The sequence below is a fragment of the Wyeomyia smithii genome, chromosome 2 (assembly GCF_029784165.1).
Source record: "Wyeomyia smithii strain HCP4-BCI-WySm-NY-G18 chromosome 2, ASM2978416v1, whole genome shotgun sequence".
Taxonomy (NCBI): domain Eukaryota; kingdom Metazoa; phylum Arthropoda; class Insecta; order Diptera; family Culicidae; genus Wyeomyia; species Wyeomyia smithii.
In genome coordinates this window covers 185,238,133-185,264,267 of record NC_073695.1, presented here as the reverse complement: position 1 = coordinate 185,264,267, position 26,135 = coordinate 185,238,133, and the positions used below count along the sequence as shown (strand labels likewise).

The 26,135-nt window shown below is 40.9% G+C and overlaps 2 protein-coding genes across 7 annotated transcripts in view; both read right to left on the bottom strand.

Moving 5' to 3' along the window:
• Window positions 1-1,979: 1,979 nt before the first annotated feature.
• Window positions 1,980-26,135, bottom strand: part of LOC129722804 (uncharacterized) — a 34,874-nt gene continuing 10,718 nt past the window's right edge. For 3 of the 6 annotated variants that reach the window (XM_055676565.1, XM_055676564.1, XM_055676568.1), the window contains exons 2-5: window positions 4,096-4,192; window positions 3,734-3,939; window positions 3,421-3,652; window positions 1,980-3,366 (exon numbers count right to left, since the gene is read on the bottom strand). In XM_055676565.1, the coding sequence (XP_055532540.1) occupies window positions 2,416-3,366; window positions 3,421-3,652; window positions 3,734-3,939; window positions 4,096-4,122 (1,416 nt within the window). In that variant the 5' untranslated portion in view covers window positions 4,123-4,192 and the 3' untranslated portion in view covers window positions 1,980-2,415. Of the gene's footprint in view, window positions 3,367-3,420; window positions 3,653-3,733; window positions 3,940-4,095; window positions 4,193-4,262; window positions 7,849-19,567; window positions 19,587-19,643; window positions 19,663-26,135 lie in introns of those variants that run through there. The other 3 variants (XM_055676570.1, XM_055676569.1, XM_055676567.1) reach the window with 3 other exon arrangements.
• Window positions 15,747-16,739, bottom strand: LOC129720265 (uncharacterized). The gene has a single exon (XM_055671719.1). It carries the CDS (start codon window positions 16,737-16,739, stop codon window positions 15,747-15,749), a length of 993 nt encoding a protein of 330 aa, XP_055527694.1.

Here is a 26,135-nt window from a genome sequence, read left to right as displayed (position 1 = left end):
AAATTTAGCACCCTTAATTGGAGTTAGGTAGGGAATTATGCGGTCGATTGTTTACCGTACCATGTCTGGGGTTTTTGGGAAGCAGATTGAATAGCCATGAGGGGTGGTTACCTGCGTCTTTATTGAGAAGCGTGCATGAGTGTTGTTTATAAATTTCTAAACTTTCAGCTACGTCTAATTTCCATAAATTATTAACGGGGCGGAGGAGGTGAATGTTATCCGAAGTTAGTGGATGTTCCTCGTTAAAAATATGTTCAGCCACTTTTGATTTGAAATGGTGTGGTGGGGCATTTGTTGAAACTTTACTTGCTTTGGTCACTTCTGCGAAATGTTCTTTGGAACGTATCAATAGGTTACGTTTAGTTTGTCCAATGTAAACCATGTCACAGTGACTGCATGCAATTTTATAAATTCCAGCTTTGTTCAGGGTATCAATAGGGTCTTTGGTAGACCCTAATTTTGTTTCGAGTTGGGTATTTCTACTAGTGTAGACAATATCCATCCCAAATTTTCTAAATTTTGAACGAAGTGGGCGTGTCAAGTTAACGTCATATTCAACGGCTACCCTTTTCAGATCTTCTGTTATTGGGGTGAGTGTTGTAAAAGATTTCCGAATTTGAGCACGCTTCTTTTTATCGACAATGGCTTGAATGATTTGTAGCCATTAAGTTAAGCAATTTCGAAAATATATTCCAGTTCCTTTTGCTTGGCTACTTCACTTAGAGGTAAAGTTTCCATGCGGTGGATCATATGATAGAAGGATGCCATTTTATGCTGGAAGGGATGGTTTGAAGTGTTAGGTATTACCCGTTTTGTATTCGTGGGTTTCCGATAAATTTCAAATTCCAAGTCCGTAGACTTTCTGACTACAACGACGTCCAAGAAAGGGAGTCTGTTGTTAAGTTCTTTTTCAATTGTGAAGTTTATATTTTTATGGGTATTATTAAGGGATATGAAAAAAGTTTCAAGATCCGCCCTTTTCAAAATACAAAAAATATCATCCACATACCTCCACCATCGAATCGGTAAGATGTTCCTCTTCTCTAATGTACTTTCTATATTTGCCATGAAGAGCTCACATAGAAAGGGAGAAAGAGGATTCCCCATTGGTGCCCCTTTAGTCTGTTTGTAAAATTTACCACGAAATGTGAAGTAGTTTTCTTTCATGCAAAGGCGTGAAAGTTTCAACAAACTGTCAACTTTCTTTTTCCAAGTATTATCAAAATATTGGGAAAGAAGCCAGTCCTCTAAAAGGTTTAAGGTTTCATTCACTGGAACGCTAGGAAATAAGGCCGTAACGTCAAATGAAACCATTATCTCATCAGATTGGATGTTACCCGAGGATCTTAAATTTTCAACGAAATCTCCGGTGCTCTTTACTGATCGACTTGGAAATTTATGGGGCATGGCTTGAAATTCTTTTACCAGCCATTTAGCCAATCCCTATTGCCCTATTGATACCCTGAACAAAGCTGGAATTTATAAAATTGCATGCAGTCACTGTGACATGGTTTACATTGGACAAACTAAACGTAACCTATTGATACGTTCCAAAGAACATTTCGCAGAAGTGACCAAAGCAAGTAAAGTTTCAACAAATGCCCCACCACACCATTTCAAATCAAAAGTGGCTGAACATATTTTTAACGAGGAACATCCACTAACTTCGGATAACATTCACCTCCTCCGCCCCGTTAATAATTTATGGAAATTAGACGTAGCTGAAAGTTTAGAAATTTATAAACAACACTCATGCACGCTTCTCAATAAAGACGCAGGTAACCACCCCTCATGGCTATTCAATCTGCTTCCCAAAAACCCCAGACATGGTACGGTAAACAATCGACCGCATAATTCCCTACCTAACTCCAATTAAGGGTGCTAAATTTTCATTTTTACCTACTACAAATAAAAAAACAGGATTTACGCTTTGCTCTTTACCAGTCCACAAAAGCACTGAGGAAGACTGTACGTCACAGTCGGAATATATATTTGCGGACTGAATTTCAATATTTATTTCCAAAAAATTTAGTAGAGTATAACGGAAACCGATAACTATTTCTTTGATTGATCTCAATCACTCTGCTAAGACGCTCGTTATAGATTTTCTAGATCTATAGATCATAATTTATTTGCTCAAACTTCTGTATTTAACATCACTTCTACCTGTTTCAATTGCAACTTGCAAAAACTTCAAAGTGTGGAGGCAAGCAATACCCGGGTACAATGATGGCAAAAATATTTATTCAACTAAATTTAATCTGTTTTTTTATTCAATTTCTTTCCAAAAACGCTATTTACAACAATTAGAATGGCAAATGTGAATGTGTCGGTACTTCGCAGCATACCGATCTTAATTACCGATATTAGTTACTATCAAATTTTGCTATTCAAAGAGGTTTTGTTTTTTCCCTGCTAAGTACTCGGTTTTTTGGGCGACTGTGATACATCGGTCACAACTTCTCCATCCTTATCCGTATTTCGTTTATAAACATGGTTGCTGCTAGGAATTTGCACATATTCGTAATCAAAGCCTGACTGACTGTTCTGAACGGGAGCAACTTGGGTGAAAACTGCTTGTGCAGGTCCTGCTCGATTTCGCGCGTATATTGAGGTCCTCCGCGCCGTTGGATGCACACTGGGTGGTGTTATATTGATATCTCGATACAGTGGTACCCCGTGAGCAGGCCGTGCTGTTGTGACGACCACCGGGATTAGTCCGGCTCGGCCAAGCGTGTTAGATTGTATTTGGCCAGGATCGGCAGTTGACGAAACGTATGCCAGATTAGCAGATGGTTGATAACTGATGTATGTACCCGTTGATGGGGCGACACCGGTTGATTGAATGAGTGAGTTGGCATGTGGTGCTGTGTTGTAACTATGGATTTTAACATCGCTCACTCGTAGTTGGGACGGATAGTATGGAGCCGGAATTTGCGTTGGAGTTGCTTGAGCGTAGTAAATGGCCGCCCGTTGAGGTTGTTGAACTTGATGACTAGGTTGTTGAACGAATCGTTGGCGCTGTCGCTGCAGATTTTTGTAATAATTGTAAATCGGTTGAGCTGATACCAGAGGTGACACCACTGGAGCTGCCGTTACCGGAACCTGCACTACCGTTGGTATTGCAGTTACGTGATTAATAGTGTTAGAGCTGTGTTCGTTTTCATATGTTACATCTGCTCGGTAGCCATTGTTATCGGCTATGTATTTTACAATCTGCATTCGGCCATCGGGAAGTTGTACTTTGTAACTTCCTTTGACTGCACCGTCCACGTGTTGTTGTTGCGTGTGGGAAAAATCATCTCCAGAAGCTGCATCCTTCACGGAGTACGAAAAGATATAATGCTTTTTTTGGTTGGTTGCTTCCTGGAAAAAGTACACAGATAATAACATCGAGATTCGTAATTTGGCTTTACTTACATTGTAATTATCGATTTCGTTGTCCTCGTATGTCTCCGCTATCTGACGGTTCAAAACCCGTGCAGCATGCTTGGCCAGCGCCTTGTACGCTGGTTTCACGATCAAGTTGTCTGCACCGGAATAGCGCTCTGTTTTTGCCAAGCGCTCTTTCAATGCAAACTTCTCGTATGGATGAGATAATGCATTCATCGCTTCACTATTCAGCAGTCGTGGGAATTGGATGGGACCTTGGCTAAAATGAGGGTAATTAGTCAAGTGAAAAGAGGTATGTGGAGATTGTGAACTAAATTCGTATTTTAAATAAAAATCTTACTCGAACAAATTTTCCATAAACTTCTCGCCATTGATAATAACGTTTTTATCGTAAATACTGACTCCGTCGTAGGCATTTTCATACGGATGTGGGTTGATATCACGAGGTCTCAGCAAGGACGAGGGTTCGGGAGTTTCGATTGCAAACACGCATACAGAAGATAGGATAATCGCAAAAAAATGTTGTAATGAAGGTAGTCTAATATTCTGAAAATATAAACACGAATAACTATAAATTTTGTCACTTATCGACAGTAATGTTTTTTTTTCTTTTATTAATTAATTATATTAATTGGTGAGCAAAAGTGAAATAATCTTAAGAAATGTTCCTCATTTGTGTTTGTTTCAATATAGAATACTCACCCTAATGATTTTCAGATTTAAACTCATTCTGTCGAATCCGCTTCCACTGTGTTTAATTGGAAAATATCATTTGCTGTTGTTTATTCGAAGCCCTTTGCTGTAAAGTTCCGCATTTTTGACCATTAGTTATTTGTTTTAAAGATAAATCTAATTCGTTCACAACCAACCGCCAACACATTCTGCAAATATACCACTTATTCCTACGCTCGTTGTCTGCGCTGCACTGCAGCATAATTATTTTTCTCCCTGTTCCACGCCTTACTTAGGCCGAATGACGTTTTGGAGCAGTATGGAAATGAATATTTTAATAGGACACTGAATTCGCAGCACATAGCAATAGCCAAGTGGAGTAATCAGACCATGATAGTTAGAGACCAAACTTCATGCTTGAGTTTAATGGAGAATTACCGCCTCTTGTAACTGTCATACACATGCAATCACGTTTCTAGTTCGTTCCAGTTATGATTTATTATCAATATTAACATTTTACTGGCGCTAATTCCATAATAGAAAAGTACACCGAAATTAATCCTACACACTAGACAACTGGTATATAGGTAGAATACAACTGGAGCTTTTTAAAAATGTAATAAATCTTTATCGTAGACTTGAACCTTGGGTCTGTGGTGGGTATTACGTTAACTCTGAATAAACCATGACATTTTGGTCGTCTGTTCTACACAACCGCTCAATTTCGGTGATTCTTAGGTGCAAGTGGTGTTCCAAAGTTATTCTTTAGAATTAGAAGTACTAACAGCTCCCAGGTTTTTACAATCAACTGATGTATTAAATTGTTCTTCTACGTGTCCCAACAAAATTTCTCTCTCTTCAATTTATAAGCCCATGCCAAACACTAAAATATTTTAGTAGTGTATAACATTTATATTGAAAATATAAACGACAAAAAAAATTTCAACTTGATAGGAAAAATATTCCTCGCGTCACAATAAATTTCACCTTTTATAATGAGATTGTAAATTTTATTGCTGCTGTTAAAATCAACAACATGAATTTCTGAGGTGAAACATCTTTGGAATCATGCTTCCCATTTCACAAGAAAGAAAGTAATTGTAACTCAAGGTCCCAAGTACAAAGTCGCCTTTTCGGGTGTCGATGTCGTGAGTTGACATCAATAGACTGCCAACTGAAACATGGACACAGCTAATAGGCGTTGCCTGGTTAATGTTGTCATCCGACAATAACTAAGTGAGAAGGTGCGGAGCGATCATTGGCGTTTGAGGTAATCTACAGACTGATGACCGGTATGGTAGTCAGAAGTACTTTCTTTACCCCTTAAAAACATCGAAGAAACCACCTGGAGATCACGTGACTTACAAGTGGAGAACCAAATCGACCAGGTTCTAATCGCCAGTAAATTCTTATAGCAATGCGAATATAGATTCGAACCGTCCCCTCGTTGTAGTATGCATGCGCTCAAAACTCCCGACAGTGCATCGCGAGCAAATATCGAGCAACCATGAGACGTCGAAGTTGTACAGGAATACACGCAGTAGCCGGAAGCAACACTACCAACGGAAGAGCAGTTTCGCGCAGGTACTCTTGAAACTGGTTTGAGGTGCACTCGACCTATCATAGGAAGTACTGCTGCAGCGGCACTGGGTACGATGGCTCCGGACAGGAGAAATAACTGATTCGACGATGAGTGTTAACACTTAGTGTAAGAGGAGAATGCTGCACGAGGCCGAACATGAAGTTCGACGCGCACCAAACAGACAAAACTCTGTCTTCTGGAAAAAGAAGCGTCAGCGGGAAGATCGAGTTCCACAAAAGATCAAAAAAGTGGTCGCAGTGGTCTAAATCTTACAAAACAAAAAGATCGAGTTCGTGAAGCGATACAGGAGACTTACCACAAAAGATCAAAATAATGGTCGCAGTGGTCCATATCATACAAAAAAAGCGATACAGGAACTGTACCGTGCAAATGACACACAAAAGTTTTACGAGCAGCTGAACAGTTCCAGCAAAGGCTACGTGCCACAAGTCAACATGTGCATGGGGTGAATGGTAAATGTGCCCCATCTACAAAAAGGACGACACGCGTTACTACAACTACCGCTCAATCACGCTGCTGGGCGCATCCTACAAAGTACTCTTCCAAATGCTATGCCGTCGACTATCACCATTTGCAAGAGAGTTCACACCTTCCAATCACAACCTTCCGATCTGTTCAGCTTTTTTGCTTTGCCGATGGTATTGACATCGTAGCTTTGATAAGATCTGGAGAAGTACACTAGACTGAAGGCTGAAGCCGGAAATCAGGGAGTAAAATACTTCAGCCAAAGGGGCAAATTGATTCTAATACATTATGGTTTCAATTACTTCCGAAGAATATCCTTGCAAAACACATTTTGGAGGTACTCCTCGGATATTATCGACGTTCGAACCTACAGTGGCGCAAACGTCGATGCTGATTGATGGTCAAAATGCGCCAAAGACTTTCGGTTGTCAACATCATCCGCTACCGTCGCCAGCCACGATATAATAGGATATCCCCGAAGTCGCTACTGAATTCCGGCAAAGCCTTAAGCGTGGCCGGATGAGGGAGAGCTTACTGCTGGAGTACTGTTGAAGCAGCCATTAACAATACAGCGGAAGGTGCTGTGTTCGACGAGGAGTGCCAAGCGATTCTAGACGAGAAGAATGCAGCGCGGGCAACAATACTGCAGCGAAGGACCCGTAATAATGTGAATCGGTACAAACAGAAACGAAGACAGCAGACCCAGCTTTGTGCCGAGAGCTGAAATGTCGGGTTAAAGATGGAGGTATCATAACGGATAAATGCAGAGCCGGATTTAAGGGGGGGCCCAGGGCCCCCCCCATTTTTGGGGCCCCCACAAAACGAGAAAAAGTTCTTTTCGATATCAAAAATGAGATTCAATCAAAAGTTAAATTTACAGCAAGAAAATTTAAACAGACCATTCCAATCTGAAACTTTGCTTCAATGTTATTTTTTTGGAAGCGCCAATATCACAACTAGGGTAGGGAACAGCTTAAGCAGTAGCGCCTATTTTAATCAGTCGAAGAAAACAGGCCTCTAACTCCTGCATTTTGATCAATATCGACAATTTCAATGATGGAAACGAAAACTTTGATTGTCTAGCTGTCTTACGAATATAAGAAATACCGTTAATCACAAAGAAATCTGTGAACAATTGCAATTGAAATAAATCGACCTATATTGCAGCCATTCAGGAGCCACTTCGTGTGCTGAAAAAAAAACGTCTGCAAAACAGATGGAAATTGCTTTAAATAGGTTCGGGGTGATTGGAATAGTGTCCCTCGATTGGTAACTTTGATTGATGATTATTAAAGTTTGCTAACTCAGTTTAACAATATGAAAACAAGTTCTGATAGAGAAAACGATAGAGAACAGATTGATATACTACTGTTCGAGTTTCACCCAATACATTTCGAGTATTTCGTCTGAATACACAGGCGGTTCCTAAAGCTGCTTAGAACATGTTCCCTACCCTACATCCATAAGAGTTCACCTCCGATTCTCTTGGAATGACACACAATAACACATCATTTGAATCGAACCAGCGCTCATGGGAGGTTAAGCGGAGAAAGAACATAATCTAGAAGTTTTTTTTAAGCATTGCTGTTGATTCTAAATAAAAATAAGTTTACTTGTCCGTGCGCAGATTTTATTGACCTGCAGATGTGTGTAGTTTTTTCCTAGTTTCTGTAGATTATTGCCAGGGTCGCCTTATATTTGCGCAGTCTTTTTCAAATTGTGTGCAAATTTTTGCCTGTGGATCACAATTTTTCAAATTGCGGTAGAATTTTTTTTAGATATCAAGAAAAAATTTTCAGATTTCAGATCTGGCTGTAAACAGTAAGCAAGCACCGCATTTATTATTACATTTGTTCAAAATGTGCGATCGCCACAAAACCCCGCGTGTATATCAAAGTGGAGCTCAAAAAAAAAAAAAGATTACACGAAGAAAAAAATCATAAACTCGTTAGTGCTTTCAAAAATCATCTTATTTGAGGATTTATTTGAGCCTGATACCCCGTTCACACTACACTGCATATTACCTGATATCGGGCCATTCGTGCTGTCGAGGCCATAGCACCATGTCATATCCATATCACCTGATATTCCATACAATCGAGCTGTCATTGGATATCACCTCGGCTACTGGTATCGCGGATATCATGTTCGAAAACCAATAAAAACTAGATTTGCAGCAGTTGGCAACACGGCCAAAAAACATTTGACGCAACCCTACAAATTTCGAAATTCGCGTTGCATGCGAAATAGAAAAAAGGAAATATTTTTACTATTGTCATCCCGCACATTTTGACAATTGCCTATGAGAGTTCGCGTTGGTGCGAGCCAACTAGCTGAAATCTCTATCCTAATTACATTGCTCTTGTTGTCTTGTTTTTGCCTTGACCTGTTTTTGTTTTATTCTCTTTTCAATTAGTAAAGTAAATGTCAAACCATATCATCTGACTGTAGAGTGAACACCCGAAGTGATATCCGATATCATCTGGCGATATCAGGTGATATGCGGCGTAGTCTAAACAAGGCATAATGATCTCGAACGTAACTGGAGAAAGGTCTTTTTCGAAGATGAAGATGATTGAAAATAGGTTGCGTACGACTATGAACTTAGCATTGTTGAGTTGAGAGTTCGTTATACTGAAAGAGTTGAATGTTGATTATTTATTTAATAAATTCTCTGAAAAAAAATCTAACAAATTTTTGGTAACTTTTGAATACGATTTAATCGTACGATAAAAAAACGGTTTTGTTTTTTTTTCGGGGCCCCCACTGTAAACTGGGCCCCGGGCCTCCACAATCGTAAATCCGGCTCAGGATAAATGTGAGGTGGTCGATAGGTTGAAGCCGCACTACAATGAACACCAGAATGGTTAAGATGCAATGGACCAAGACGGTAGGAGGAAAGACTTCGTCAACACAGCGAATGAGGAAGACACACCGCCCCTACGATAAGTGAAGTTAAAGATACTATTAAGCAGCTTAAGAACAACAAATCACCTGCAAAGGATGGCATCGCAGCGAAGCTTATCAAGCTGGGCCCGGATACGTTGGCTTCTTCTCCGCATCAGCTGATAGTCAGGATCTGGGATTTAAAACAACTACCGGAGGGGTGGAAGGAGGGAGAAATACGCCCAATATACAAGAAGTACCAAGCGATCACGATTTTCAACGCAGCCTACCTAGTGCTCTTCCAGATCATCTTTCGCCGTTAGCGCGAAGATTTATGGGAAGTTATCAGGGCGTCCTCGGGGATGGGCGATCGACAACGTAACAAATCTTCACACTGCGGCAGATCCTTCAAAAGTGTCGCGACGCATCATCTATTCATCGATTTTAAGGCCGCTGAACACTATCGACCGTGTAGAGATACGGAGCATTATGGATGAAATTGGCTTTCCTGCGAAACTAACTAGACTGATTAGGGCCACGATGGATGGTGCACAGTTTGAAACACAAGAGTACCCCGACAAGGCGACGGTCTTTCCTGCCTCCTGTTCAACATTGCGCTTGAAGGTGTTATGAAACGTGGGGCCTTTAACATGTGGGGTACGATCTCCAATAAATCCAGCCAGTTCATCAGCTTCGCTGACGACGTGGACCTTGTCGGAGGGACGTCTCAGGCGGTTGCTGATCAGCACACCAAGCGTGAAGCAGAAAAGGTTGGACTGAAGGTGAATACTTCGAAGACCAAGTATCTGCTATCAGAGGGATTCGAGCGAGATAGGGCTCGCATAGGCAGTAGCGTAATGATCGACGGAGATGAATTCGAGGTGGTTGACGAATTTGTGTACCTCGGATTATTGGTAACGTCAGACAACAACTGCAGCAGAGGAATCTGCAGACGTATTGTAGCTGGAAGTCGTGCCAACTACGGACTTCACAAGACGTTAAGGTCTGACAAACTCCACCGCTGTACCAAGTGTACCATGGACAATGATCGAGGAGGACTTGCAAGCACTAACCGTTTTCGAGCGACGTGTGCTTAGGACCATCTTCGGCAGACAATGTGAGGATGACATATGGAGGCGAAAAATGAACCACGAGCTGCCGCAACTCTACGGCGGCGAGCCCAGTATTCACTAAAGCTGAAAGGGTACAATAGGCGGGACATGTTGTAAGAATGCCGGATAACAATCCCACAAAACGGTGTTTGTCTTGAATCCGGCAGGTACAAGACGTAGAGGCGCGCATCGAGCTGGTTGGTTGGAGCAAGTAAAGCAAGATCTCGGAAATGTAGGATGCTCAATAAACTGGAGACAAGCTGCCATAGACCGAGTGCGTTGGTATAACATTGTGCCGCAGGTGAAATCGTTCACCAGGAAAACAAGTAAGTAAGACACTTGCAATATTTCATTTGCATAAACTTTTGAAACATGTCATTTTTAACCTTTGAATTATGCTAGTTTTGTTGCAGTGGTTCACAACCTTTTTGGCATTGTGAAGCATGAAGAGCTCCGTGGCCCCTTGAGCGAATTTTATTAATTATCAACACTGATATACTTAAAACATTTATTTATATAAACGTTTATTTGACACGGTACTATACATATATTATTTATTTAATTACGAAAACATAGTAGCTAAATGACAAATTGTTCTGTATGATAACTGTACAGAGTACAGAGATTTAGAAAAATAAATTTTCGTCACCGTTTTGTGTTTAAACACGGTTCCAAAAGTTTAAAATGGGAGAGTAAAATCCGGGTAGTCTGACAAAATGGGCGAATTGTGGGGTCGTTACTTTACGACACCCTTTTCTCAGTAAGAGCACAGAGAACAGACATTCATGTTTATATAAAAAAATGGAAATCGTGTGTAAAAATTTAAATCCAAACAATGACATCTGTCTTGAAGTGCCCTAGTTGAGCTTCATAAATATTGCCGTATCGATATTTTATCGATATCAGTGCTTGGTTTATCATTAAGCCGTATGAATGAAAGCGTTTGATTTACTCATCCTATGTAAATCTTATGGGAGAAGCGAAGTAAACTCTTTATTCATACGGCCTATTGACACGAGCGCCGAACATTACCACTTACGGTTAAATGACGGTTTCAAGATTTTACACATACCTTAAAAATAAGATGAACGTCTGTTCTGTGTGGTAAGAGTACAAGACTGTTAGGAGAAATCTGGTATACTATGAGTTAAAAACAAATTAATGATCTCTTCGCAATGAGATTTGATAAGCACTACATATAATATTATTATTACCACGCTAGATTCGTATTTTTACGATTCAAAATGATTATATTGAGACGTTTAGTTTGCTGTGTACGCTAAGTTTTTAGTCTATTTTTTATATTTTTTTAATAAAATTTTTATAAATTAATATCTAAACAATTTAAGGGGTTATATACCTTCTTGCTCGAGAAAAAGAGCAAAGTTTGGAATTTTTTTAAGCGTGTAGCACCATTTTTATTACATAAAAGTAGTAATTTTCCGAAAGTTCAGTTTTTCAACAACAACAAAACATGTTTGTTCATAAAAAAATATTTGTGGAGTAATGGCCGTTTCCCCAAAATGTTTTTTTTTTTTGGCAGAGGTTTGCAGTGTTTACGATAGCGACGCAGCAGATAAACTCAAATCAAAAAACTCGTATGATTTCATTAGTTTAGAAGTGAGCCGAGTATCTGAACGATCGTTTTTATAAGTATTTTATTTTCAGTGCAAACTGGAACGTTTTTCCCGAAAAAAACATGTTTTGAACGCTGAAAATTGCAATAAACTTGTTTTTTTTTATGGCAAAGTTAAACTTCGTGTATAAAAAATGATCGTTCAACGACAGGTGAATTCAATAACGGACATTTAAAAAAAAAAAGATGAAGAAAATCGGTTCGGTTGTTTCACCGCAATTGTAAACACGACAAAGTCCTCAAAAAATGAGCACCATTCCGAGATGAACGCGTGTAAAGTTTCAAGTTTAGCTTATGCGGCCGTGGCGAGGCGCGCTGCCAATCACTCTAATTTTCTCCCTATTTCTCAGATCTTGATGAAAATTTGTAAAAATTTTCTCAAAATGTTGTACTTTAAGATAATGCAATAATTTTTTTCGATTTTTTTTAAATCTAAAAAGTATATAACCCCTCAAGTTAATGGGTTGCTTGAGCCGGTATTTAGTTTCTATATCCATTTTTTTCGCAATTTAATATAAGTTAATCTGTTCGCGGAAAGCTTTTTCTATGCCAGCAACAAATATACAGACACAACAAATTAAGGATTGATTCGGACTCGCACTGTCATACTAAGACTTTTCTTTAAATTATAATGCATTGATGAACAATAAAAACCAATGAAATACCTATGTACGTTGAAAGAGCAGTTTTGCTACCACACTCGTTTGTGATCAGTACGCTGCTGGAGCACGCTTCATATCTCTTTTAACTCGCAATCGAACGTGCAGTACAAACTGTAAACAGCTTAAGCAGTAATCATACATCTATCATCAATAATCACCCTAAATGAAGTATCAAGTAAACATGTATCGGCGTGTATTAATGATATTAACACTTCACCGGTCAGGGTGGCCGTTGCTAAATGCTTTCAAGACTCTTCAACAACTCTCCTAATCGCGGTAATAAAAACATGTCAAGTACTTGTATATACTGATGAATTTATCTTTGGACAATATGTCTTAATCACATGATGGATAAAGTCATGCTTGTATGAAATTAACCGAGCGTCAAGTTGGAAAACATGATGCTTGAGAAATTAACCTTACCCGTAAGTGTGTTTCGTTTTTTACTTTCAAACATTTTGTGTGATTCCATAATTCTTCGAAAAAAAAAAAATTACAGAAAGTACGAGTTGAGAGCAAAAAAAAAACAAAAAAATAACATTATGTGAACCACTGCAACCGAAATGCATTAATCTGTGTGGTTCTTTGAGGCAAAACATTTTTCTGATACTCACGAAGCTGTGCCTGACGGCACGAGGCACGAATCATTCATAAATGGAAATGTAAATATTTAAACACAAACAGCGTGTAATCGCTCCCCGCGCTTCAGTACCTGCTCATAGCAGCTTGAATGCTTAGGTAGTCGTTACAATGGATCGAATATGCAGCTTACATAAATTATTTCATATCAAAGGCGTAGCATCAGTACTAATTGAAAAACAACTGTAAATAATTTGTTAAATTTAATGTAAAACTTGTAACACATCGTGTTAATGGTTCCGATGATTGATTAATTGATGTCATATTTTGACTGTATTTATCGAATGAGTTCGAGCATACTATTGCAAAGTAAGAGTTTCGAAAACAAACCAACACGATAATTGTCTGCGGCTGGCTCGTTCGATTAAGTTCAGGGGAATGCAAAAAACAAAAACGCGTAAAATTCCCACGAAGAAATAAGCTGGAAATTTAGAGCCCCCATCGAATGGGCATGGATGTCGGTTACACGTTGGCGTTTGCTGCGCGTTGCTTCTTTTACGGCGAATGAAATTATGATTATGTTTTTCAATGTCACTAACAATGGGTTTCTTTTGTATCGTGATCTATGCAAATTTGGAGTCAATTTGTTCGGATGCTTATTCACTTACTCATTGGCACCACAATTTCGCACAATGCTTAACGCGCGTAGCATTAGCGATTTATGTTGGTTGTTTACAAATGGCTGAAAATGTCACGATCTTGATTTGGAGACCACACCGTTTTGGGAACAGTGCGAAACGTTGCAAATGTGGTAATGAGATTTTTATCACATAAATTCTTGAACGTGTGAGAAGTGTTAAAAACCTTCAAAGTTTTCGATTATAATGTTTTTATCGTTTTTGGATAAATGCATCCTTAGCAAGGTTTCATATTCAATTTTGGGGTGTCAATTCAATTCAATTGGCCGTGTTCCGATAGCTCGTTACAAAAGTACAATTTTGAAACATGATGTACGAAAAACTTGCAGTTTTTGAGTAATGCTACACGTTTGTCGAAGAAAGCAATGCTCTAACTCTTATACCTAAAGTGTGAGAGCCCATATTCAGTGGGATATTCAGCCAATATTCGCAGAGAATATCATAACATTCACTGCGAATATTAACTGAATATTGCACTGAACATGCGTTCTCACGCTTATGTTAGAGCATTGCACTATTCGACTAACTTGTAGTACTACTTAGAGGTTATAAGTTTGTCATACATCGTTTCTTTAAATTGTAGTTGTGCAGCGAGCTATCGGCACGCATCGAAAAAGCAACCTTAAATTGAATATGCAACCTTGATCAGGTAAACTTTTTTAAGCTGTTCAAATTGTGTTTTTTTATAAGCTGTTACTCTCTCCTGAGTAATTGTACACATCATTGTCCAGCTGAAAAACAAGCTTCTCTTCAAAGCCTGTTTGGATTAGCAAACCCCGCCAGGTTATATCATTTCGTGAATGCGGTGCTTTTGAACCTCTCCACCAAATCTGTGCCCCATATTGCCGGCCGCTTTTGGCTAAATTGCCCATATTTTTTTCGTTACTCCAGAAGATCGTTTTTCATCATTCTCAGGGCTTAATAGCATATTCCTTAGCAAGCTTAAGCGGTTCGGTGTTGTTTTTCTTGCTGATAAATTTGAACTTCCGGACAACTTTGCCGAACAACTCCTAGAAGGTGACAATTATAAGCGATTTTTCCGGCGAATCGCGACGTGATGATGGTGGTCCACGCCGAGACCTATCTCACCCTGGATGACAACAACTGGCAGGGCACTCCATATTTTACTTTTCCCACGAAGAAAGTGTCCTCCGAGGTGAAATTCATTTCACACACCAAGTTCCCAAAAAAGGTGCTGCTGTGGCTGACAATCAGCGAGAATCTCCGTACTGGCCGTGAACGGGGAAATTTATAGTACGAAGTGCCTGCCTGAAGTTGCGTCGTTTATCAAGAAACACCGTAGGAGCGAAGACGCGGTGCTCTGGCCCGATCTGGTGTCACTACTCAAAGCAATCGTTGGAGGAGATGGAGCGGCTGAAAATCGATGCGGTACCCAGGTCGGCCAACCCACCCAACGTTCCCCAGCTGCATTCCATCCAGAGTTTCTGGACAAACCAGAAGCGTGAGACAACCTCAACAATCTTGACGCGAAAATTGAGGAGAAATTGATAAATAGAACGAAGAAAGAACTCAAAAACATGCCTAGATGCATGCCCACCATGGCGAGTGCTCCGGTAAACTCTCGGAAAGCCACTCGCAACGGCGTCTAATTACTTTTGCAAATGAGCCTATATAATCGCCTTTCATGGGAAATTGATGGAAAACATGACTACTGAACGAAATTCGAAAATCTAATTTCTCTTAAGCATTCCATTGGCACCCTATTGTTGATGCACTGTCGTCTTTTCATAAAATTTGGGTCAGGTATCAGAAGGTCATTCCCCCCTCTCCCGGCTACGCCTTTGTCACCCATGAACCTCCCCTATTCCTTACTACCCACTCGGGAAAATAATGTCACGCCGGCCCTGAAAATGGGTACCAATTGGTAGATAGAACTGTCTTTTCCAATGGTTTTTTGATTAGGTTTGTTCGGCTCTTCGAATAACAAAGCAGCAATCTCATCTTGGTAAGTTTCGCGTTGCGCTTGCTTCATAATCATCGTTTCTGCTGCTCGAAGCTCCGACTGCTGTAGTTGCCCAATTAATTTTGGTTGTTTTTCGAAGCATTATGACTGAAGCGCAGTGCATATGCAGCTGCTCGCAGCATCCTGTTCCAATTCGAAAACCGGCCAACGTTTATAACCGGCTCCTCAGAGTAGTGGTGTAAGATCGATGCTCGCATTTCTTCTTTTGTGTCAGCAGCGGGTTCTTTAGCCCGCGGCCACTCGGAATCTAGGAGAAGTAAAAAGTTCGGTCCTTGAAACCACTTACTGCACTGATCAAAGTACGGCCCGCTGCCCCATTTTGTTGCTTCGTCCGCCGGGTTGCATTTAGACGGGACCCACCGCCAATCACTGGATACCGTGTGCTCCAGAATTTCGCCCACTCGGCATGAAACAAACTGCCTATAGTTGCGCGGATCTGCTTTTATCCAGGTTAATGCCGTTCTAGAGTCGGTCCAATATACTATGTTGGTGACAGGAACATCGTGATTGTCTCGGACGAATTTCGACCATCGAACTCCCAAAACACATCCTTGTAGCTCCAATGTGGGAATCGACCAGGGCTTCAACGGAGCTACTTTCGATTTTGCAGCTATCAAACTGCACTGAGGATCGCCGTCTCGATCATAGGTTCGTAGATATACGGCACACGCATACGCCACCTCGCTAGCGTCAACGAAAACATGCACCTCGGAATTCACGTAGGTTTTCCCAGTAGCTTGAGGGAAATAGCATCTTTGGATTCGAATATTCGCGATGTAACCAATCATCTGTATCCACCGCTGCCACTTTTCGAAAATCCCATCGCCGACTTGCTCGTCCCATTCAGTTCCTGCTCGCCACAGATCCTGAATGAGTATTTTGCCATGAATGATGAATGACGAAAGAAGACCAAGCGGGTCAAACAGCGTCATAACGCACCGTAGCACCTGCCTCTTTGTTGGCCCAGTGGTTGTTCGAATCAGCGTTTGCATCTTTTCCGTCATCTGGGTGCAGAAGCTTAGTTCATCAGTTAACGGACTCCAAAGCATGCCTAATACTCTTTCACTTTTCATCCCATCGTCTAGGTTCAGCCATTTATTTGTTTCTGACTGCACTTCACCTAATTGCTCCAGAACTGATTTTCTGTTCGATCGCCAATTGTGCAGCTTCACCGTGTACGTATCTAACGTCATTAGCTACTTTTGCTGCCTCCTCTTCCGAGTCAAAACTCGCTAAATAATCGTCGACGTAGTGGTCATTTAGTATCGCCCTTGACGCCTCCGGATAGAGCTCGGCGTGCTGCGTTGCGTTCATGTTTTTTACAAACTGCGCGGATGCCGGCGAGCAGGTACTACCGAAAGTGGCCACATCCATCAGATAAATTGAAGGTTTTTCCGAGGGATGGCTGCGCCATAAAAAACGTTGAGAGTGTTTGTCTTCATCTTTAATCAAAATTTGATGAAACATTTCTTGGATGTCCGATGTAACTGCCACTCCGTATCGACGGAAACGAAACAGGACGGCCGGGAGAGACGAAAGTTGGTCCGGACCTTTCAGTAACGCACTGTTCAGCGACACACCATCTACCTTTGCTACAGCATCCCAGATGATCCGGACTTTCCCCGGTTTTTTAGGACTTGTCACACCTCCAACTGGCAGATACCACACCCTTCGCGGATCAGCAGCATTCAATTCTGCCTTCGATGCCTTGTGTGCGTATCCCTTCGCCTTATATTCCAAGATTTGTTCATGTAGGTTGGTTTTCAATGCCGGGTCACGATTCATTCGTCGCTCAAGGCATTCTAAGCGACGTTCAGCCATTGTATAGCTGTCCGGGAATTCTATGTCATCTTCTCTCCATAATAATCCCGTTTCAAAACGATTATCCTTTCGTCTAGTGGTGGCTTCCATAATGGAAAGTGCTCGTCGATCTGCTTCCGACAGTGCAATTTCACACTGACTCGCACCGGTAGCTTCAATGGCGAAAAATTGTTTCACCGAATCATTGAGTTCCTCATTGCACGTACACTTGCTCACGTGCAGGCTGTGAGGCTCTCTTTCGTTGTTTCCACGTTGACCGTAGATGCACCACCCCAATCTGGTTTTCACTGCTATTGGACCAGTTCCGTCACCTTCCTTCACCTTCAATGGTACCGCCAATCGTAGATTGTCGATGCCGATAAGTATTTGGGGCTTAACGTTCTGGTAGCTTCGAAGAGGGACGTCCTCCAAATGACTATACTGTTTTGTTGCCTCATCTGCCTGAAAACTTTGGCTGGGTAAACAGAAACTTTTTACCGTCCTGGCATTCACGAGTTTGCGTCGTTTTTCCTGCCCCATGCCGCTAATTTCAAGAGAGATCCTGTGTGAGCTCTTTTCCATGCGTGAGGTGTTACCTGTCCAACGCAGACACAAAGGTTGTGGCGTTCCTTTCATTTCAAGCGATGCCGCCAATGCGCTGTCGACTAACGTTAGATTTGAGCCTTCGTCGAGAAAGGCATAGGTTTCGATGGTGGCATTGGTACCGTGAACAACGACCGGAATTATTCTAAACAAGATCGGCGATGTCGGCAAACGATGAGTGTGATTTTCTGCTATTTGTGTGAACGATGCCGGTGCTTTCGGGGGGCCTCGAACAGAATGCAGAAGCGAATGATGGCGGTATCGACAACCTTCTATTTCGCAGCTTTTTCGATTACGACATCCTCGGCAGCCATGGTTGAACAAACAGTTCTGACAAAGTCCCAACGAACGAATCCTTCTCCAACGGTCGTCGACATTCAACGCTTCAAACGCGACACAGTCGTGCACTCGATGTCCACTCTTAGCGCAGTGGGCACAATCAACTTGTTTCAATGTTTCCCTCGGTTCATTCGCTATCTCAGAGGATTTTTTCAAACCTTCCACTACATGAGTGTTCAAAAAGCTCTTATTTTTCTGTCGATCACGAACGCTACTTTTCCTAATATCGGGCTCGAAGCCCACTACACTGGATGCGTCCTGTACGATCGACGCCATATAGTCGCCAAAGGTTCTTAGGCCGACGTATTGGAACCTACGCTTGTATCCGGCTCACATCATTCTTTGGTCTGCTGGAAGTTTGGCAACGAGCTCTTGCAAAAGCGACGGATTCGATAGATGAGCGTGTTCATTCGCTGCTTCTATGTGATCGCATAAAGCTTGCACCGCCATACCGAAGTCAAACCTTCCAACCTGTCGGACCTTGGAGCAGGAATTTCTCTCACCTTACATAACAGGGCATTAATCAGTAACTCTGGACGTCCAAATCGCGTTCTGAGGGTATCGATCACTTGAGGGACTGCTGCTGGCAATACTAATCGGTTGCGCACCGCTTCTATGGCTGGTCCAGATAAGCTCTTTTGTAGACGAAGCATATTTTCCCCATCTGTAAAACCGCACGCGTCCGTTGTGTAGTTATAGTTCGATATGAAAATCGGCCAATCAGCGGGATAACCGGAGAACCGAGGAAGCTCCTTAGCCAGGGACTGCCGTGCTGCTAGCTGCTGTTGTGTAGGACAACCAGAGGCACGAAAGTAATTCACTTGTCTTGGAAGCGTATTTTGTAACGAACGAGGGGGCAATGTTTGATTCAATCCCGGCGATAGCATAGGGTTATAAAGAGTTTGTTCTTCGATAATATTTTGTTCGAAGTGTAACTCCGACGGAGGTAAGTAATTGATTTCACCCGGGCGCGCGTGTGAATCTCGCCGCTGCTCGCGGGGATTGTGTTGAGTATTAAAATATCCTTGGCACGCATCAATTTGCGGGTGCCTACGAATATTATTATCGTTTTTGGTCGTGGGGCAATAATCATAATCTAATACGTTTTTATTATTGTTTGAGACTTGACATTTACCTGCAGGTTGAACATGGCTGTTGCGCCTATCGGCGAAAGTAAAGGCTTCACTTACCGGCTGACCAGTTTGGCTTACCGGATTCCTCGATGAGTCGAAAGAGCGAAGCACCTCGACTTCGTTGGGTTGGCTGTGTTCAGCGGGGAAACGGTACTTTTCTGGAACTGTTGGTAGTGTCCTGTCCGTCTTCGGGATTGCCCCAGTTGGCTTCTGCCAACAAGACTTATTCACTGCTGCCTTCACACTCGCTGGGTTTAATGAGCTGGACTCTTCCGTATGCTGGAATGATTCGCGGTTGTTACCTCCGGGCTGGAACTTCTCTAGCATTTTTCGGCAGCTCTCGAGCTGAGCTTGTAACTCAGACAGTTGCTCAGGTGTTGGTGTAGCGCGGGCATCACATAGTTCCACCTGATCCTTCAGCTTGATTAATGCTTTTCGATGTTCATCCATTCCCGACAGTGATCTCGAAACGGGTCGGTTTAGCACTGCGAGGGGAGTTGAAACCATCGGTAGCAGACTAGATCTGGGTGTTTCCAATGGCATCGGTGAACGACGATCAGACGCAACGCGTGGCGGTGCTGGGGCAGTACGAGTCGCTGTGGCTTTATGGCACTCGTCGCGCTCGAAAATTTCACTGCATTGGCTGCGCGTTTCGTTCCCCTCTACAGCTTTATCAATCAACTTCTGCTGCTCATCTAAATGACGACGTTGTAATTCCAACTCCACACGTGCTCGTTCTAATCTCTGTTTCTCAACTAGGTTACTCAAGTCGATAGAAAATGTCGAGCTTGCGCGACTGGACTTGCTCATCAGCGAGATAGTATCACCAGCTTCCATGGCATTACATTTGCCGCACGCCCAAGAACGGTTCGTTACGTCGTCACTCACTCCCGCGCATGTGAAATGTTGCCAGCAATCACAGTGGTCACACTGGACCATATCCTCTGCATCGTCAGGACGCTGGCAAGCTCTACAGTTGGCATCTTTATTCGGTTGCTCTCCATGTGCTGACGCCATTTTGTCCACAATGGAAACGAATTTTGAAGATTGTTGAGGATCGCAGGAAATAGAACAATGGCGAGTCCGTTTCGACAGCATACATTGTAGCTTTAACTATGAAATTTAAAAACTTTAATTTTAAACATTATTTGATTATTTCGTAACTTACAATTCGGTTTGCCTTTTACTTTTATTACTTCACTGCTTTACAACTTTTCAAACTTGATTTTATTTTACTTAACTTTTTTTAATTTAACGTCCATCCACGTTGACTGCTGGATCAAGAAGACTTGATCGAAGCCGACCAACGGTCAGCTAAGGCTCATGATCGTGGCGTCTGTCAGTTGAACTGGCGCGTCGCTTGATCAGGCGACGCAACGCCTCGAGTACTAAAAGTAGCTAGGGTGGTCAGCTGGGCGTTTTCTGCGTCAACAGTGGCATAGCGTGACCGGGTGACACCCGGGGTGGAAAACTTGGGTGTCACCCCTTTCCTCCTCGGTGTCATCCCTACCAGGTTACAGTGAAATCATATGGTTATCAAAAACTGTGAGAGTTGACACTTTCGTTTTCAATTGCACTAAATCCACCAATTTTTTTGAAAAATTGGTTAAGATCATACTCTTAGAAGTAAATTTATATAATTTTCGAGGGTTTCACCTCCACCTCCAACTTATTGATAGCTAATCTCACGGATGTCACCCTTTTGAAAAAAAAATTTACGCGAGCAATGAACCAATCACGTGCGAGCAAATTTAGCACAGACGGTGTGAAAAGATACCAATCATTTACTGTGACATTCTCTACATCAGTCTCAAAAACAAAAATAACAGGGTCTCCCCGTCCCAACAGGTCAATTCTATGGCCTTAGAACAATTTGATGTCTCGAAGGTAAAAATGTTTCGAAAAGTTTGAAATATCCTCATTCTCAAACAATTTGTTAACCTGCCATTAAAACCTAGTAAAAACCGTTGTCTTGAAACAAAACCAGGCAAAGGCAACAGTACCGTGCCGTACAAGTGGACCGAGCGAGATGGTCTAACATTGCAGCGCTACACGATTTCGACACCCAAATTCAAGAAAAACTGCAATGCTGCTGCTGATGGTGATTAACAGTTTATCTCATAAATATGGTTACCATAAGAACCATAAATTGCTCAACAAGAAATGAACATTTTTGCAACGGTTATAAGTTATTTTTATTTTATTTTCGATGGTTACTAAATATTCGTGACCGTAATATCGGCATAAAATCGAAAGTGTAAATTCCTAAAAATACACATTTATAGCAGAGTACGAACCGGCGAATATTTGTAAATTCTTCGTCAATTTACTAAGATTCATTCAGAATCGTTTTTTATAAGACAATATTGTTAGATGATATATTTTTATTTTTAACTTAACAAATAATATATGTATATTAGCTATCTCTGAAATACATGGAAGTAATTTTTGACAAATGAAAACTTTTCGATTTTTTTTGAAATTTTAACTTCATTGTGAGTGTTAGTTTCATCTGGAATTTGCTGATAACTTTGTTTGACATATCTTCTAATGTTTGCCTATTAGTGAGCCTATGTAACGGCCTCGAAATCATTTTCAGAGTAAGATTCATATAATAACTTTGATTTAATCAGAGCTAAATAAGACGGAAACATCAACAACCAACCAACAGTGGCGTAGCCAGAAAATCCGTACGAGGGGGTTTTGATGAAAAAAGTGGAATTTTCAGAATATTGAAGAGAGAGAGAGAAAGGTTGAGAGATAGAGAGAGTTGAGAGAGTTGAGAGAGAGGGAGAGATGAAGAGAGAGAGAGAGATAAAGAAAGAGATAGAGAGAAAGATAGAGAGAGAAAAAGAGAGAGATAGAGAGAGTGAGAAAAAGAGAGAGAGAGTAACCTGAATCAATCATGTTACGATCAATTCGAAAACAACATTCAAATCAACTTTTGGAATTTCGTTTAGCAGTTGGTATGAAAAGTTTTGTATGCTCGAAAAAGTCCAAAATTCCAACTCAATCCCGCAGCAGCCTCTTTCCTAATGGTACAGTCACAAAATTCCAGTCCCACATACTGACATTTCATGCAACCTTCGTGTATGCAATCGCAAATCCATTTGTAATAAATTTGTTGCGTAGCGTAGCGTAGCGTAAGCACGGTATACTTCGTAGATTGTAGACTGATGAATAACGCTTCCACTCGGATTGTATGAGGTACAATGTTTGGGAGTAACATTTAAACCAATCTGAGTTGAAGTGGGCCCGATAGTCATCATTGCTGGCCACGCCCATCTTTACCGTAGCTTGGGGATATTAAAAAGGATATTGATGATGTAATACTTACTGAATGAGAGGCCACCGACTCAGTGACACTCTCGTAAGAACTACGGAGTTGGATTAAGGAGTTTAGGTTGTTGACGCAAAAACTATCTATCAAAATTGAAAAACTGGCAAAATTTCATGCATCCAAAGCCCTTAAAGTATATGAAAATGCAAACATGCACTTGAGCCAAAACATGTTCCTAAATTCGATCTCAAACCGCCAAACTTATCATAGTACAGTTGTCGTGTATTCATGTCACGCTGCTACAACGATTATTTATAATTATAAAAACTATTCAGCTGCAACATTCAATCAAAAGCTTGAAAAATCGAAAATCAAAAGCTCACAGAAACTTTGTTCTGAAAAATTTCGGGAAAGCATCCAAACATATTGTCCCATATTGTAATGAGCAATGGTATGGACTCAAATGGCAATTTAAATTAAATGGTGTTATTCAATACAATTCTACGAAATGTCAAAAGTGTTATTTTGTGTTGCGTCCTGCGCCTCAAACACGAATTGAAACAAAATTTCAACACATTATCGAAAAACGCACTTGTCGATTACTGGAAACAAACGCGCAGCGCATAATTGAAAACAAAAAAAAACGAGATTCATCGCACCCGGCAACCCAGCTTGGCAATGAAAAAATGCTCTACATGCGTAAAAAACTCCGTACGCCAAACAGATCATTCACACATTCTCACATTCATACTCTTGCCAAAAGGGCAACCGAAACCCGCTATCAGCTACCACACAAAACGGAATGCCTAAGGGGCCGTTCCTAAACCACGTGGTCATATTTTGATCCCTTTTTATACCCCCCCTACCCCCCCCCCCCCCCGTGGTCTTTCGTGGCCTTTTGGCCAACCCCCCTCCCCCCTTGCGACTTTAACCACGTGGTCTTTTCATTTGTCTAGTGCCAAAAATTCGCTTGAATTTTTTAAATTTTTATTTTTAAACATTCGGTACATTCTATATTTCTAAAATGCAAAAGCTTTTGCTCTTGACTTGGTGGCAACAATAAATTATAAGTCAGAAAAAAAGACCACGTGGTCATTTCGTTAACCCCCCCACCCCCATGCGTGGTCTTTCGTGGTCTTTTGACAAACCCCCCCGTCCCCCTCTTTATGACCACGTGGTTTAGGAACGGTCCCTAAGCATTCTTAAATAGTAGGAGGGTGGTATCCAAGACACGACCGCATTGTTGACGTAGGACTACAATAATTTTATATTTTTATTTTGAAGCTATGTTTTATTTGTGCTCGTTTTAGTTTTGTAGTTTGCTCGATTTATTTTAACCAATTTATGCTCAACATCTTCCAAAAGAAAAGTATTTTAGTTCGGGTGGTAGTATCAAGCAACTAGGTCGTCAGACGACTATGAACTAAAACTAGTTCATTGGTGGCCATTTCTACTGTTAGGGTCGTCTTTGACCACTTAAAAGACAAAAAAGTCATTAAAAAGAACCGTTCATTTTTGGCATGGTTCGATTTTGGCAACAGAAAAAATTCTGGCGTGTTGCCAAAATCGAACGGGGTCTGTATTTTAATTATTTCTTTGCAGCACTCTATCTTAGAGGTAAAAACATTCTCTTTAACATTCACAATGGTCCAGAAACCAAATTTAGGGAGAAATTTGGGTCTAGAGCTCTATAGCAATGTTTTAGAGAAGAACTTTTTTTTACAAAGTTACTTAAAATTATTGGAGCTTTAAAATTGTAGAACAAGGTTTTCTATGTACAAAAATAAAAAAGTTAGATACTTGATAGCATCGAAAATTTTAGTCACCCTAAAATATTGCTATAGAGCCCTAGATTCAAATTTCCCCCTAAATTTGGTTTCCGGACCATTGATGAATACCTTTCATTCTAATACAGCGAGATTTCTTTATTACGCGAAAAGGCAACCTCCTATAAAATATTTAATTGAGTACGATTTAGTAGAAATTAAACTTCCTTCTATATCTATTTAACTTGTTGAAGTTGGCTCACTCACCGATTACAAAGCGGCAAAGATGTCACATAAATTTTTTTCCTGCAGTTACAAGCTCGTGGAAAAAATATCGATAATGAAGTACGTTTTTAGTAGAAAATGAAAATTAATAGAAAATTTGAAATAGACATAGAATTTTATGAACATGTTAACATTCAATTCAGGTCAATTTGAACATTTTATCAGTATACAGAATCTATCAGAAAAAATTTGATCAGTTTCAAGATACCAAAGAACAACGAAGATACTATATTTGAACGTTATATGTCCGTTATCTGCGAAAATAAACTGGGCTAGAGTGATGTACAACATTAGCCTCAGCAATTAATGTTTGCATAGCGTTGTTCAGTTACAAGTAAGGTTATGGAAAGTAACATTTTCTTGTCTCCGGCATGGTGCTTTGACCAATTAAACTACGGGGGACGGTGGTACTGTTCAACAATCTATATCGTATCACATTCCGCTGCCGCCTTATTCTATTGCTCATCCCTAACTACACACACTGCTGTGCAGGCGTTATTTAAAGACTGAAAGAAATATCTCATCACACACAGAAGAGTTAGCTGATGCTGATAACTCTTATGTCGTTTTCGTTTTCGCGGTGTAGCTACACTCAAACGACACTTTTGACACCGAAAATGTTTTATTTGACTTTTCGGACTACCCTTTTTCTGTCTCTCCCTACACTTTTTCTGTCGCTGACGACACCCGAAAAAAGCAGAGTGTACTGTAGGAAGTTACCAACACATTCACACGTATGTGTCAAAACTGGTTTGTTTTGGTTTTCGCTCCACGTGGTAAAGTGTCAGGTAAATTTTTTCTCAGCACATTTGCGAGATGGACATATTAAATGGAAACGAGACAAAATGACGAATGTAATATTAATGACCAAAACAAAACGAATTGACAGCTATCCCATTATTACGCATACCAATGCAATGACACTGAAAATGTTTTATTTGAAGCTGCAAAGTATAGCACGGAAAAAGTGTAGCTACACCGCGAAAACGAAAACGACATTATAGACCTGTGTGATCGAGACCAAAGTCAGTCTGCGTCGTGCTTGCAAGTGCGACACAACTACGGAGGGTGCTCCGTACGGCTAAATATTTCGAACCGAATTTTCTATTTTTAACAACGGCTTTTTCCCGTTAACACGCAAGTTCATTAAACAGACAGTATGTGAAGTAGAGAGAACGAAAACTAAGCGAACTGGAAATATGATACAGATTTGGAAAAATATACCGCATCCCGACGGGA

Bases quoted from the DNA above. Each gene is read 5' to 3' on its own strand.
- LOC129720265 (XM_055671719.1), bottom strand. From the start codon at position 16,739: ATGCTTTGGAGTCCGTTAACTGATGAACTAAGCTTCTGCACCCAGATG.